Here is a 13,738-nt window from a genome sequence, read left to right on the forward strand (position 1 = left end):
GTTTTAGTTACACTAGTAATATATTTATGACATAAATTAAAATATTCAATTAAGCTTCAAAATAAGATAGGAAAGAAAAATGTCAAAAAGCTTAGCTACAACACTTCTGAACCCAACAGTGGCTTTTTATTCCTCAAGAAATTAATGAAAGGAATTTTTAAAAAAACTTTAACATTTTAAAAAAGTAAAAAATCTTGTCAATTTAAATTTGAATACACCTAACTTTGCAAAGTTCTATAAATTAAGTGTTTTATATTAACTAGAAATAAAACCATTTAAGTTATTCTATTCAAAAGCTAAAAATTAATGTAAATGAGAGCAACTATCAAAAGTAACTAATAAAACACCATAGCAAAAGTACTGTGTCTACAGACTTAGCTAGCATTGTGTACGTTAAGGAGAAAAGACTGCCAAGACTAAAGAAAAACTATCAAGCTATGCTTGTTCTAGTTTTGCTTGTTTTGAAGTTTCCTCATTCAAAAAATAAAAGGCACAGTCCCCTGAAAAAAAAATATTTACTTGTAGTTCTATAACTGCTTATTAATAATCATAAGTCAGTTCTGTGAAATAAAGCAAGCAGTAAAGAAAATTTTTATCATTAACAATAGGAGCTTTAAAGAAACAATTATATTAAAAATTTTGAAATTTGAAAATATTTTCCAAATCAAATACCACTGACTTGTGATAGTAAACACTAGCAAGTCTTCTTTAGCACCTGCCACTTGTATTGCTCTACAGAAAGAAAAAAAAAACAACTTCTGCCTCACATAGATAAGAATCTAAGGACTAATTCTACTCTAAATAGTCTAAGAACCCAAAACAAAGGTACTTAAAACGATGAATAGTTTAGAATGTTTATGATAAAAAGTTCTGTGAATCTTCCAAGACACAAAAATCAGAATAATGTGGCAAGAAGAATAACCTGAACCTTTATAACCTTAAAAATTCCTGCAGAAGTAGCAAAGAAATAACAATTTTGCAACTACAAATTTCAGGTAATGAATAAAAACATTTTTTTAAGCTGTATTCTAGATCTTAAAGAAGCTGATGGTCATCAACTAAATAAACAGGTCATATTAATTACGGAAAATTGTACCTCTCAAAATAAGTTTCATATGTAAAAAAAGATGACAGAATAATCTATTTTTCATGTAGAATCCTCGGCAGCTTATTTAAATTTTCTGTGCTTTGATCTGTTTTTTATTTTTCGGTCAGTAAAATGAATATACTGACTACAGAAGTTTCTAGGTGAAAAATCAATAGTAAAATTGGAATCCCAGAGTCTTCTTTCATTATATTCAACATGTTTCAGTTACTGCCTGCTACTACCAAATGATATACACTTAAAGGGCCCAAACTGCTTTTAAAATTAGCCTACGGAAAACACTATTATTTCACTATGGAAAAGACTAGCAAAAGAACTACCAGATTCAACTGGTGCCAGAATAGTTTCCAGAGAAAACTGAGAACCCATTTGAAGGACTTTCAAAACTGGAGAAATTTCCCCAGAAACACACATATCCTAGAGATAGAAATATATTTAAGCAAAAAGTTTGGGGATGGAAGTTAACTTACACATTCAACTATTTAAGAATAGCACTTATAAGAGCTGTGTTTGATTTTATATGTCTTTGTAATAAAAGCATTCTTTGAAAATAAGTTTATATTTATCAAGAGCTTTCACATATTTCATTTATTCTTTCCAACAATATTCTAAGACAGCTGTTGTGATGTTGATTTTTGAGATGAAAACTAAGGTTCTAAAACCTTAAGGAACTGTGATAGAGTGAAGGTGTGAATCTAACAGTGAGTGCTCTTTCCACAGTATTTTACAATCGTCAAATTTCCTACTATGTAGGGAAGTTGAAGAACACTGGATTATCATGTTACTTTATTAGAAGAAATAAAATTACTTTAAAAAAATCGATCATTATATTTGTTCCTTACTCTCAAACACGATATCTGATGCAGCCCATTTAAAGACAAACATGTCTCAACCCCCTAGGAATCCTCCAAACACCTATGTTTGTCTCTAAAAATTGCGCTAAGGTGAAACTGTTCTCTAAATAACATCAGTTGTAAAAAGCAAAAAATACTGAAAACTTAAATGACTCCCAGGATTGCTAAATTTAATAAATTTTAGGAATGGAAATTAAGAAAAAGCAATGCTGTATATATAATGTACTACCAGCACAATTTTGGTAATGGATATCAATTAGAATTTTTACTGATTTTATAATCTCAGAAATGAAAAAGAAAGAAAAAAAAGAGGTAAAGGAGTAAAAAGATTTTTAGACCCTAATGATGATTGATTTATCACTACTTTTAGTCTTGTTTCTGCCACTGTCTAAATTTAGCCCAGTAACTTTATTTATAACTCTGGTTGCAAAGTTAAAAGTAACATATGTAAATGTGGTAGAAAGATTATAAAATTTCAAAGAAATATAAAGTGACGGTATTTTTAGTCAAAGGAAAATCAACTCTGATAATGCGGAGGTCTTTTGCTGTCAGTTTGCTTTCTATTTTAGGCATAATGACCTGTGCAGCAAAGAAAAATCAGCTTGAAGCAGAATAAAAGTGACAGGCAAGTTCATGCTTCTTACCTGCGTACATATGGTATGTGAGCCTCTCTATAAGTTTAATAACAGTTCCTGCTTTGATAATTGGAATTCCAGCTTTGGGCTGCACGTTTTCTTCAAATATGATATTTTCTTCAGAGTCTGGCTCTGCAAATCTATAAACATCAGCACTAGGGAGCCTCATCTGCTCCTCCTTTTCTTCCTGTAGCATTGTCACATCAAGCATCCTTTCCAGTGTACTCCGGTACTGTAAAGATATCAATGCTGCCATCCAATTGTTTTTCTCTTCAGCTGACTTGGCAGAAAATATAACGCTATTTTCATCTTTTAAAATTATCTCAAAAGCATGCTTGTACTCATTGGTGTCATCTTTGTCATTAATTTGTACCTTTCTCATAAAAAACTTTTCTTTAAGACGATACTCTGCATTGCTAGCACCAGGAAGTCTTGGCTGCCCATGATTTGATTTACAGCAAATCATTAAGCCATCAAAGAGAAATATGTGTCTCTCATGTTTGGCTCCTACACGTGTAAGAGTTCCTTCCATTATAAACTCATTGCAACACTGTCCAATGTCTTTTCCCTCCCAACCATCAATATTCTTCTGAATCTCGTTCATTTTCTTGATTGCTAGTTGTTTCCCCTTCATTTGCTGACTATAAAACCGACATGCAGATTCACTAGGATAAAGGAAAAAACATGGTTAGTACAAAGATGACAGGAAATCTACAATTCATGTAAATAAATGACAGTGCAAAAGTATATTTTAAAAAGTTGCACTGAGAAGGTTTTCACTATTTCTCCAAATATATTAGTGTTACAAAATTGCACAGTTTTGGAAACTAAAGCAACACAGTGGAGACATTTTTTTAGTGCTCTAAAAAGAACAACTGACTATTGACAAAATTCTACCCTATAAATTTAGCTACAGAATGATTATTTCTACCATGGCTATGAAATATTTAGAATGACAAGTATTAAAAAGTAGCCCAATATAGTGAAAGAAAAGAAAGATTAAAAAATTTATCTAGAAATGCTTAAGTAGATAATACCTAAAGTTAAAAACCACGTATATATTATAATTAGGAAACTGGAAGCATATTATCTGAATTAATGCCTTGAGTTACATAATCCCTAAAATAAAAGTCACTACTAATTTTACTTTGACAGAACAATGATGTTGACATAAATCTACCCAATACATTTTGCTCTATCTCTCCTTTAGCTTACCAGTTGACTCTCAGGAGGTCTTGTCTGGGAGTATGCAAGGAAAATGCACAAATATGAAAGGTTTTTCAAACAATAACAAATTCTCTTGGCTTTGATGTCACTTCCTCTGAAAGACCAAGCTTGTCACTAAAAGTATTTTCTTCATTGTTTACTTGAGGAGGGAACTGGGATCCCTGAATTTATACCACAATATTCAGGGTGAAAAGGAGGATTATAAAAAAAGTGAAAATATTCACCTCAGTCTTCGTTTTGCAAGACTTTTAGAGCATATTTTTTCCATACCACTCTGAACATTAAGCAAAGCTGTTATTGCTTGTTTCAAACATTCCTTGTCTTCTTGATCTTCACTCTTTTCTTCTAACTGCTGCAAAGTAAAAAGTGACAAATCTGAATTAGCAGAACAGTTCTGGCCCCAAAAAATAATAATCCCATTTTTATTTAAGGATAAAGATAACATTGATTAACTCTTTCTACCACAATAAATAAAAATTTTAAACCTGTCATAAAATATATTTTATTTATTTATTTGGCTGTGCCAGGCGTGCATGCGGGATCTTAGTCCCCCGACCAGGGATCAAACCCAGGCCCCCTGCATTGGGAGCGTGGAGACTTAACCACTGGACCGCCAGGGAAGCCCCTATTATTCTTTTTAGAAGTCTTTTTCTTCCTTTATATTACTATCCATATCAACATGCAACCAAGTTTTCTACATTAAAAAAAACAAAAAATGTAGAAACAGTGTTAACAGATATCACACCTTCTGACAGGCAGTAATGTGCAGCTTCTCAGATAAATATTACTGAAAGGAAATGAGGGACATAAATTATCTTTTTACTATCATAGGTCTTGGCACCACAGTAGACACACAGATGAGATTTTTTTTGAAGTGTGTAATTTGGTCTTAGATTTCTGATTCCCACATTACGGTTGTAAGCAATGGAATGCCGAGGAAGATAAATATACAGAGAAGGATGCAATATAGTGGAGAGGAAGTTGAAGACACAAAACCTAAGATCAAAATTTGACTCTACTTTCTGTGTGACCTTGGGGCAAATTACTTGACTTATGAGCCCCCCTTTTCCTATCTGTCAAATGAGGCTTATAAAACGCCTGTTTTGCCTATTTTATGGGATTGTTATTAAAAATGAAAGCACTTTGTAAATGGTAACATACAATATAGGTGCAAGTTGCTTTCCTTTGTAGTTCTACTACAGAATTAACATTGGTATCATGAAGAACTTTGTCAGTATTCACATGTTAAGATTTTGAGTAAAACTAGGAATATACATGTTAGTGAAACTCAAGCACATTTTCAATTAGTGGCTAAAGATGCCACATGTGCCAGACAGAAAGTCTGTACTTAATAAGAACTGAGTCATCAATAACTACTAATCATCAATGCAACTAGGTGGCGGTAATTCAAGCAAGCAGTTAACTGAGGTATGAGTGACAGTAAGTGACAATAATTCAGTAACCTTATAAATCTCTTTGTGGCCACCAAAAAGGAAAAGTTAAGAAATGACGTTTATTAATAGAGCTTTCATGCAACATTTAAGAACACTTACTCTCGGTCATAAAGGAAAAAGACTTGAGAAATAAAACCATAAAAAATAGTAATTTACAAAGGTTTACTTTTCAAAGAGCTTCATTATCCATTAGTACTTTAAGAACTTTGTTCTTGGAGAGGTATCTCTTAAAGAGTAATGATCAATTCCTTTTTTGCTTCAACTGATACAGGTTATACACACACACGCACACACATACACGCACACACATGTGTGTACTGATGAATGAAAAGTAAACATATTCTTACTCAATGCTCCAGACAATTTTTATAAAAATAATTTGCTTAAAATATCTTAATGCTCAAATATTCCAGAAGTAATAAATATATTGTAATATCTATTTAACAATCAGGTTTTATTATTCAGATTTCTTCTATCCATTATTTAAAACTCACTGAGGCATAATCTGTACTCTTTAGAAAAATATTCAGTCTCATTTGTATTAAATAAAACAAAAATCTATTCACATAATTTCCAACAAAAAAGGGTTGGGGGAGGGAGACAGTTGCTAAAGGATAAGAGACTTAAAAACAGCTACCTTACAAAAAGTATGCAAATACCTTTTACTCATAGTATTTCTCTTCACCATGGCCAGCCAGATTAAAGAAAGCCAATGGCCAAGTGTTCATAAAGAAAGAAACTAGGTTTTTAGTTAATGGATGTTAACGGTAGGCTGAAGGCTGGACTCTGGGTAATCTCTAAAAGTATCTTCCATCTCTATGATTCTAAACTATTTACCTCTCATATGGCAGAATTTTTGGAGACAAATAAAATATTACCATAAACTTTATCAAGCTTAGGCTTCAAAGGCAGCAGACAATCTAACACTGAAAGCAATATTCAGTAAGAAAGGGCAAAATTCTAGATGGTTTAATAAAAGTACCACTAAAGAGTAAACTACTTCACTGAGTTGTTTCAGAATTTAATCACTCAATATTTAAGTCAATATGATACAAAGCAAAAAAAAAAAGAGTTGACACTAACAACAGAATATTATTGAGTCCTTTACATTCTATCCTTTGATATTTTTAATATTATTAATTCAGGCAAACATACCTAAAGTCATACAAAACACAATTCTAACACATAAAAAGAACTCTGAAAGTAACAAATCCATTTAGACATGCATTTGATTTTCTATTCTAAAGATGTTTCAAGTTTCTGGGTCATTTATCTATCATTAACTATAGCATTTCACATACAGAATATACTGGTATCTCAAAAATATTTTTAATATATTTTAAAAGCACAAATCCAAAGTCTGTTTTAAAAACCATAAAACTTTACTGATGAAATAATTTTTAAATGTAATATTTACCTTCACAGCATTAGTCAAGCATCTAAAACAAATTTCAATGTAATAAATGACCTTCCTTATAAGCATTCTTTGCTTCTTTTACTTAACATAGCTGATTTAAACAGGGCATTGGTGCAGAATAATTCAAGCTAACCACCATCAAAGGGGTGGCTTATTGTTGCTACAGAAACAAAGCAATGGCAATTAGTATGTAAATGAGACTCCACAAAGCAGCATCCTCTTGTTACCAAAGTGATATTCAATACCATGCTTTTCATGGGTGCCTATTTAATAACACTATGTAACAGCAACAATTTAATTTTACAAATGCTGTTTACTAAATAGTTTAAAAAATTATCAAGTCGTGATATTACATTGCCATATATGAGAATGTATTTAAACTTACCCAGAGCATCATATTCTAAAGCACAATGGTAAATCATACGATCTACAGAGATGATAAAATACATGTTTTCAAAAGAAAGGAGCCACTTTTACCAGTAATTTTTTGTTTTTTTTTGGGGGGGGTCCTTTCGAAATAAGTAGAAGGGGCAGTAGTCAATATGGTATATCGCATGCCCAAAGGAAACCCTGAGAGATAAATAGTATTAAATTTAAGAAGCTTTAAACTGGAAAAAGATAGGAGACAAATAAAACTCAAGATTGGTTTACACATAAAAAAATAAAGTGCTGTACCTGATGCAATGTATATAAGTTCAACTAATTCACAAACATATAATGTTTGTGTCTCTTTAAAAACAAACTTGAATCTATATGTTTTTATTTCTAGAAATTAGTTTTCTCCAACAAGAAATACTATAGAATAAAGGAACTGCCATACTTGATGATGGAGGCAGGCAGGACCAGAACCCAGGATTTCCAACTCTCAGTCCTTTTCAATATACTACCCAAAGAACTGAAATGACTTGAAATACTTGTTTAGAAAATATTCACCAAATAAAACCTATTCCATTCAAATAGGTAAATTGCAATGCACAAGGATGACAAAATATATAATCAAGAAACATAGTGTAACTAAATTGCTGTGTTGAACACCTGAAAGTTACACAATATTGTAAATCAACTGACTTCAATAAAAAAATTTGTTTTAAAGAAATATACACTATAATTGTCTAAGATTTGGAACATAAAGCTAAAGATTTATCTTTATCTTAAATATTGTGTACATATATGAGTTCATCACAAAATGTGAGAACACAAGCAAAGATAGGAATCATGAAGTAAATTTCATAACTAGTTCCTTCCTTTCCCCCAAATGTTATTTTTTGAGTTAAAGTGATTTCATATATGCAGATAATTCTCCTAAAATATATAAAATTTCAACCAGTATGTGATGTTAATGATATTAACAGAATTCGATCTTCTTTTACTTAACCCTTATTTTCCCCCCAAGACAAGCAAGGAGATGACCATTGCCAAGGTGGTATATAATACATGAAATAAATAGTGTAACACTACAAATAATCCATAATTGTAATTTAAATGAAACAATATCTTTATTAAATTAGCCAATGGCTGAAAATATAAAAGTGAAATCTTAAAATATAAATTATAACCTGACTTACAGTTCACTATTAGGAAATTAAAGCAAAATTCTCTAAGTTTTTGAGGAAAGTCATAAGTTTTATTGAGATAATTAAATGGTCTTTTGTACACTTTTAGAAACTATTTAGAATATTAATAGTAGCTGAATGAAACTCAAAAGGGCAGATCTACAGAGGAAGCCAGTGAAGTTCCAATCAGAATTAATTTAACAAACATTTAATTAACCATCCATTATTTATAAGTAATGAAAATATGACAGTGAGCAAGCCAAATCTGGTCACTGCTGTTAGAGCTTAGAGTGTAAAAGAGAAGATGAATGACAAAGTGCTATAATGGGGAAAATACAGGGCACTCTGGAAATACACAGCAAGGGCCCCTGACTTAATAAAGGGAGAGATGATAGCAAGGAAGGCTTCCAGAAGGAAATGACTATAAGGTTCGAAGGATAAGAATGGTTTAGCTATGGGGAAACAGAGGTACAAAAAATGTATTAGGAAGAAGAAATAGCATGTGTAATCAAAGAGTTATTCAGGACCAAGGCTGAGAGAAACTGGCAGAAGAGTAGAACCTGGTGGCTGGGAAGGATTGGGGTGGGGAGAGGTGAGGAGTTAAGATGTTGGAGAAGTCAACCGGGACCAAGTCAGGGCTGCAAGCCTTATTAGGAACTTGAACATTAACCTGGGTCAATGCGGAGCCATTAAGGGTTTTAAGCTAATGACTAATGTGATCAAATTTGCATTTTAGAAAAATGGCTTTGGTTTGGTTACCTAGGAAACAGCAAATGTGGGGGGTGAGGATGGGAAAGGCAAGGCTGAAGGGAGATGAGATGATCATGGCCCTCATAGAGTACTGAGAGGAAATGAACAGAAGATGAATCCAAAAGAAGATCCTTTTCACGAATGAAAAGGACTTACTTGGTGACGAAGTGGATGTGATGTGGAGAATGACAGAGAAGAGTTGAGGACTTCCAGGTTTCTATTCTGAGTAACCAGATGGATAGTAGGACCACTTCACTGAGTGAATGAGTGCAGAAAGAATAGTTTTGCTGGGAAAGATAAGGAGTTTTCAAGAAAGTGAACTTGGTTTGTTTACACAATAAAGAAGCAGAGTAGTTCAAAAGATAGTTGGACAATAAACAGTCTACATTTCCCCATTTCCTTTTTCATACCCCTCTCTTCATTGAATCTCTTTAATCCTATTGAGACCAGCAAAATTCCTGATTTTCTTCATGCTGCTAAAAGTAACCTTGGGTGTGACAGGTTTCTTACCTGATAGCAAAGGGGTCACTGCTTTTCTAGATAAACTTCATGAGTAAATGATAGGACGGGAGTGGGGGAGAAGGGTGTGATAGGGTTCAGGACACACTACTCCCCAATTTGGCACCTTGGCATACTGAATATTTTAAGTTGAAGGAGTTTGAGAACAGCAGGAGGGAGGGAGAAGGTCAGTGACCTCCCTGGTTCTGTTTTGTCAAGTTCCTTCAGTTTAAAATACTCAATATACCAAGGTTCCCGTGTCATATAAAACTTACATTAAATAAATCTGTATGCTTTTCTCCTGTTAATTTTTGTCAGTTTCCTTTTCAGACCCAGCCAGAGACTCTAAGAGGGTTGAGGAAAAAACTTTCTCCCCTACAGGTACTTGGGAGCGGAAATAATTTGAAAACAAACAAACAAACAAAGCATATTTTAATAGAGAACACTGCGGCATGTAAATTATAGCTCAATAAAGCTGTTTTTTTAAAAAAAGTAATAATTTAATTCTTTTAGCTAAATATCTGCTCTTCAACTTTCTGTATACTGTACCTATCTTCTCTCTTAAAATGGGCTTTTAATGGTTTTAGCAATCAGACTGATGGTAAGTTCAATTTCTAGTCTGAAATGTGCAATTACCAAAGAAATCATATGACAAGATTTTATGGTTTTAAAAAGTAAATGGCATCATACTTTATCTATTGAGATTTCAAATATTAATTTTAAAAATATTTGACCAAGAGAAGGGAAAACAAAAAATACTGACTGTTGATTCAGTGAGTTTAAAGTTTGTAATTAAAAAAAATTTTTTTTAATACTAGCTGAAGTTTATAGTTATTTTATATAGTTTTATTTGGGGTTTCTTAAATTAATTAAAATGGGTATTTATAATTTTTATTATAAAAATTGACAAAATACTTAAAAGTAGAGAGAATAAAATGATGAATACTCATATACTTCATCCATATTTGGCAGTTTTTAAGATTTTGCTAAATTGGATTTAATCTCTTTTGTCTTTCTTTGCTATCCAGACAGGTGGAAAATTGCAATTAATATAAACATTTAAATATATATAATAGGAATTAAAACTGTCTATGAAAAAGTTTTTCAGTATATATGATCAAAAGAATGATAGAGACAGGGGCTTCCCTGGTGGTGCAGTGGTTAAGAATCTGCCTGCCAATGCAGGGGACATGGGTTTGAGCCCTGGTCTGGGAATATCCCACAAGCCACAACTACTGAGCCTGCGCGCCACAACTACTGAAGCCCGTGCGCCTAGAGCCCGTACTCCGCAACAAGAGTAGCCACCGCAGTGAGAAGCCCGTGCACCGCAATGAAGAGTAGCCCCCGCTCGCCGCAAATAGAGAAAGCCCACACACGGCAACGAAGACCCAATGCAGCCAAAAATAAAATAATAAATAAATAAATTTATGAAAAAAAACAATGATAGAGACAGATAATGATAAAAGTATTATTTACTATTATCTATTACCAGTTAAATATTAGAGTATTAGAAATTCTGAAAACTTTTATTTTTTTAAGATTTTTAAAAATATGGACCATTTTTTAAAGTCTTTATTGAATTTGTTATAGTATTGCTTCTGTTTTGTTTTGTTTTTTTGGCTGCGAGGCATGTGGGATCTTAGCTCCCTGACTGGGATCGAACCTGCACCCCCTGCAGTGGAAGGCAAAGTCTTAACCACTGGACCACCAGGGAAGTCCCTGAAAACTTTTTAAAATAGAGAAGTACTTAATGAAAGAAAAGATCTTACACCTTAAAAAAAGAAGAAAGAAACTGCGCTATAACTGGAAGGCCAAAATTCTGGTGAATAACGTTACCAAGCTCCTTTCATTGTGACTTAGAATCACTTTTTTACAGTAAGGCCAAATTTATTTTTAGCTTTTTAAAGAAAAGGAGAGAGTTTGGTGAATTTCCAGCTAAAAAAGGGGAAAAAAAATTGAATACCACAATGTTTATTTGATGAAGAAGTCATAACACAACAGCAAAAAAAGTAAAACAGGGAACTATGTTTCTAAGTATCACTATTATGTTTTCAGATTGTAACAATCCTAGATAATTGTAAAACGTTTTTAGAGTTCCTGCTAATTGGATTAAATTTGTGTACTGTTTCTGTATGGGAATATTTTAAGCTCAAGCATGTCATCTAGGTGAGGAAAAAGATAAAGGATGATCTAAGAACAAATAAAGCAATTAAAAAAATAATCAATGCAACCGATTTTTAAACATGCCCAATATTCAAACTGTATTTTAAACAGGATCCAGCTACTCATATCTTTAAATCTATTAGAATACATTTTCTAACATTAGCAGCTCTCTTGCCTACTTGTGGAATATGAGTTGCAGCCCTTCACTGTACCCCCTTCCTATTGTTACAGACAGCAAAGCCTTAACAAATACTGAAGAAGAGCTATAGGGCTTCCCTGGTGGTGCAGTGGACACGGGTTTGTGCCCCGGTCCAGGAGGATCCCACATGCCTCGGAGCAGCTGGACCCGTGGGCCATGGCCCCTGGGCCTGTGTGTCCGGAGCCTGTGCTCCGCAACGGGAGGGGCCGCGGCAGTGAGAGGCCCCGAGTACCGCTAAAATAATAAAAAAAAAAAAGAGCTATAAAAATGCAAGAACTTCCAGTAATGGTGGTGAAGTGAAGAAGTCTTGAAAACCCTCTGTAGATAACAATTATTCAATCTAAACAAGAGATTAAAAATATTTATAGGCACTGGAAAAAATCTGAAAGAAAGCATAAGCCAGAAATACTATTGCTCTTGAAAAGCTGCAACTAGAAAGTGTACACTTGTGGGATTAGGGCTTTCTCCAACCTCCCATGATGACAGTGAGGAAGAAGCAGAGGAGAAGAGGAGCTTCACACACTAGAGATGAAAGAGAGCAGAATTTAAAAGGAAACTGAAGGGGGAAATCTGGAAGTGAATGAATTGCAGAAGGGTTGAGACACAAAATCTGAGAATAAACTCTACCTAAACGCCTGGTTGACTCCTAAACTCTGCATGCATGAAAAGACCCCAGGGAGTCTAGAAAAAAAGTAGGCAGAGACCAAAGAGGAATCTCTATTGAAAGACAGAGCTATAATGGATAGGTTCTGCTTTTCTTAAACTGAGCTTATTCCCCAACTGTACATAGCTCAGAGAGCAGAAAGCTGAAGACTTACTGGTTTAAGGTGCCAGGGAATAGAGTCTGAGGCTGGCAGAGTGGCTGGAAATTAAGGGGGAATCTCCAGGTGTAAGGGAACCAGATACTGTGCCCCCAAATTTGAACACTATCTCTGCCCAAACATTTAGTCTGTCAAATCATACATGTGTAAGGAAGACGGTAAAGAGTCAAGCTAAAAAAGCAGCGTATGGAAATCCTAAAAAGTGATACAGAGATATTAGCTGCTGCACAACACAGAAGAGACAAATTTGCAGTTGAGTCCAGAAAAGTTAACTGTCTACTACTAGAATAAAAACTCAACAATCCAAAACAAAACGAAAACCAAAACCCACAAAGGGAACCCCAGAAATCCTCAACATAACAGAATCCAGAGTTGTTAACTAGCAAAAAAACTGGGAAAATGTGACCCATATTCGAGGGAAAAAACCCAGTTAATAGAAACTGACCCCAAGCGGCCCAGATGGGGGGTTTAGGAAGACTTCAAAGTAGCTTTTGTGATCATATTCAAAAAATCAAAGGAAAACATGGTCTTACTGAGTGGACAGATAGGGAGTCTCTGGAAACTATAAAACAAAATCTAAATGGAAATTCTAGAGTAAGTATAGTAACTAACAATTCTATTGACAGATCAATAGAAATTACCACTCTGAAGAACAAAGATTTAAGAAAAATGAACAGTCTCAGAGATCTGTGGGACAACATAAAGTAGTTCTACATACATGTAATTGGAGTTCCAGAAAGAAGAAATGAGAGAAAAATGGCAGAAAATGCAGTAATGTAAAAGCAAGTTAAAATCTGAAAGGTGAAATGAGTTTGAAACTTTAAACAGGAAATCAACCCTAAAAAAATGTTAGGATAATCTCATTTATGGAATAAAATACCTTTCAAAACCATCTCTCTTTTCTTATCAGAGAAAAAAAATCACCAAAACTATGAATGTTCCTCAAAGCACTTTAGTTGATTTAAAATTTTAACGCTGGAGTAATATATTAGTCAGCTATTCGTTTATAATGGCTCCTGAATTATACTATTCTGTGTTTAACTTTAGGCATTCAACATCTGT

At 33.6% G+C, this 13,738-nt stretch overlaps 1 protein-coding gene across 2 annotated transcripts in view; it reads right to left on the reverse strand.

Annotated features, from left to right (window-relative positions):
- The window catches only part of SOS1 (SOS Ras/Rac guanine nucleotide exchange factor 1), a 152,230-nt gene that overhangs the window by 38,576 nt on the left and 99,916 nt on the right, over positions 1–13,738 (reverse strand). For both annotated transcript variants that reach the window (XM_082672081.1, XM_082672080.1), the window contains exons 9-10: positions 4,046–4,173; positions 2,604–3,259 (exon numbers count right to left, since the gene is read on the reverse strand). In XM_082672081.1, the coding sequence (XP_082528207.1) occupies positions 2,604–3,259; positions 4,046–4,173 (784 nt within the window). The remainder of the gene's footprint in view (positions 1–2,603; positions 3,260–4,045; positions 4,174–13,738) is intronic.

Source organism: Grampus griseus (genome assembly GCF_964374135.1).
Source record: "Grampus griseus genome assembly, chromosome: 15".
Taxonomy (NCBI): domain Eukaryota; kingdom Metazoa; phylum Chordata; class Mammalia; order Artiodactyla; family Delphinidae; genus Grampus; species Grampus griseus.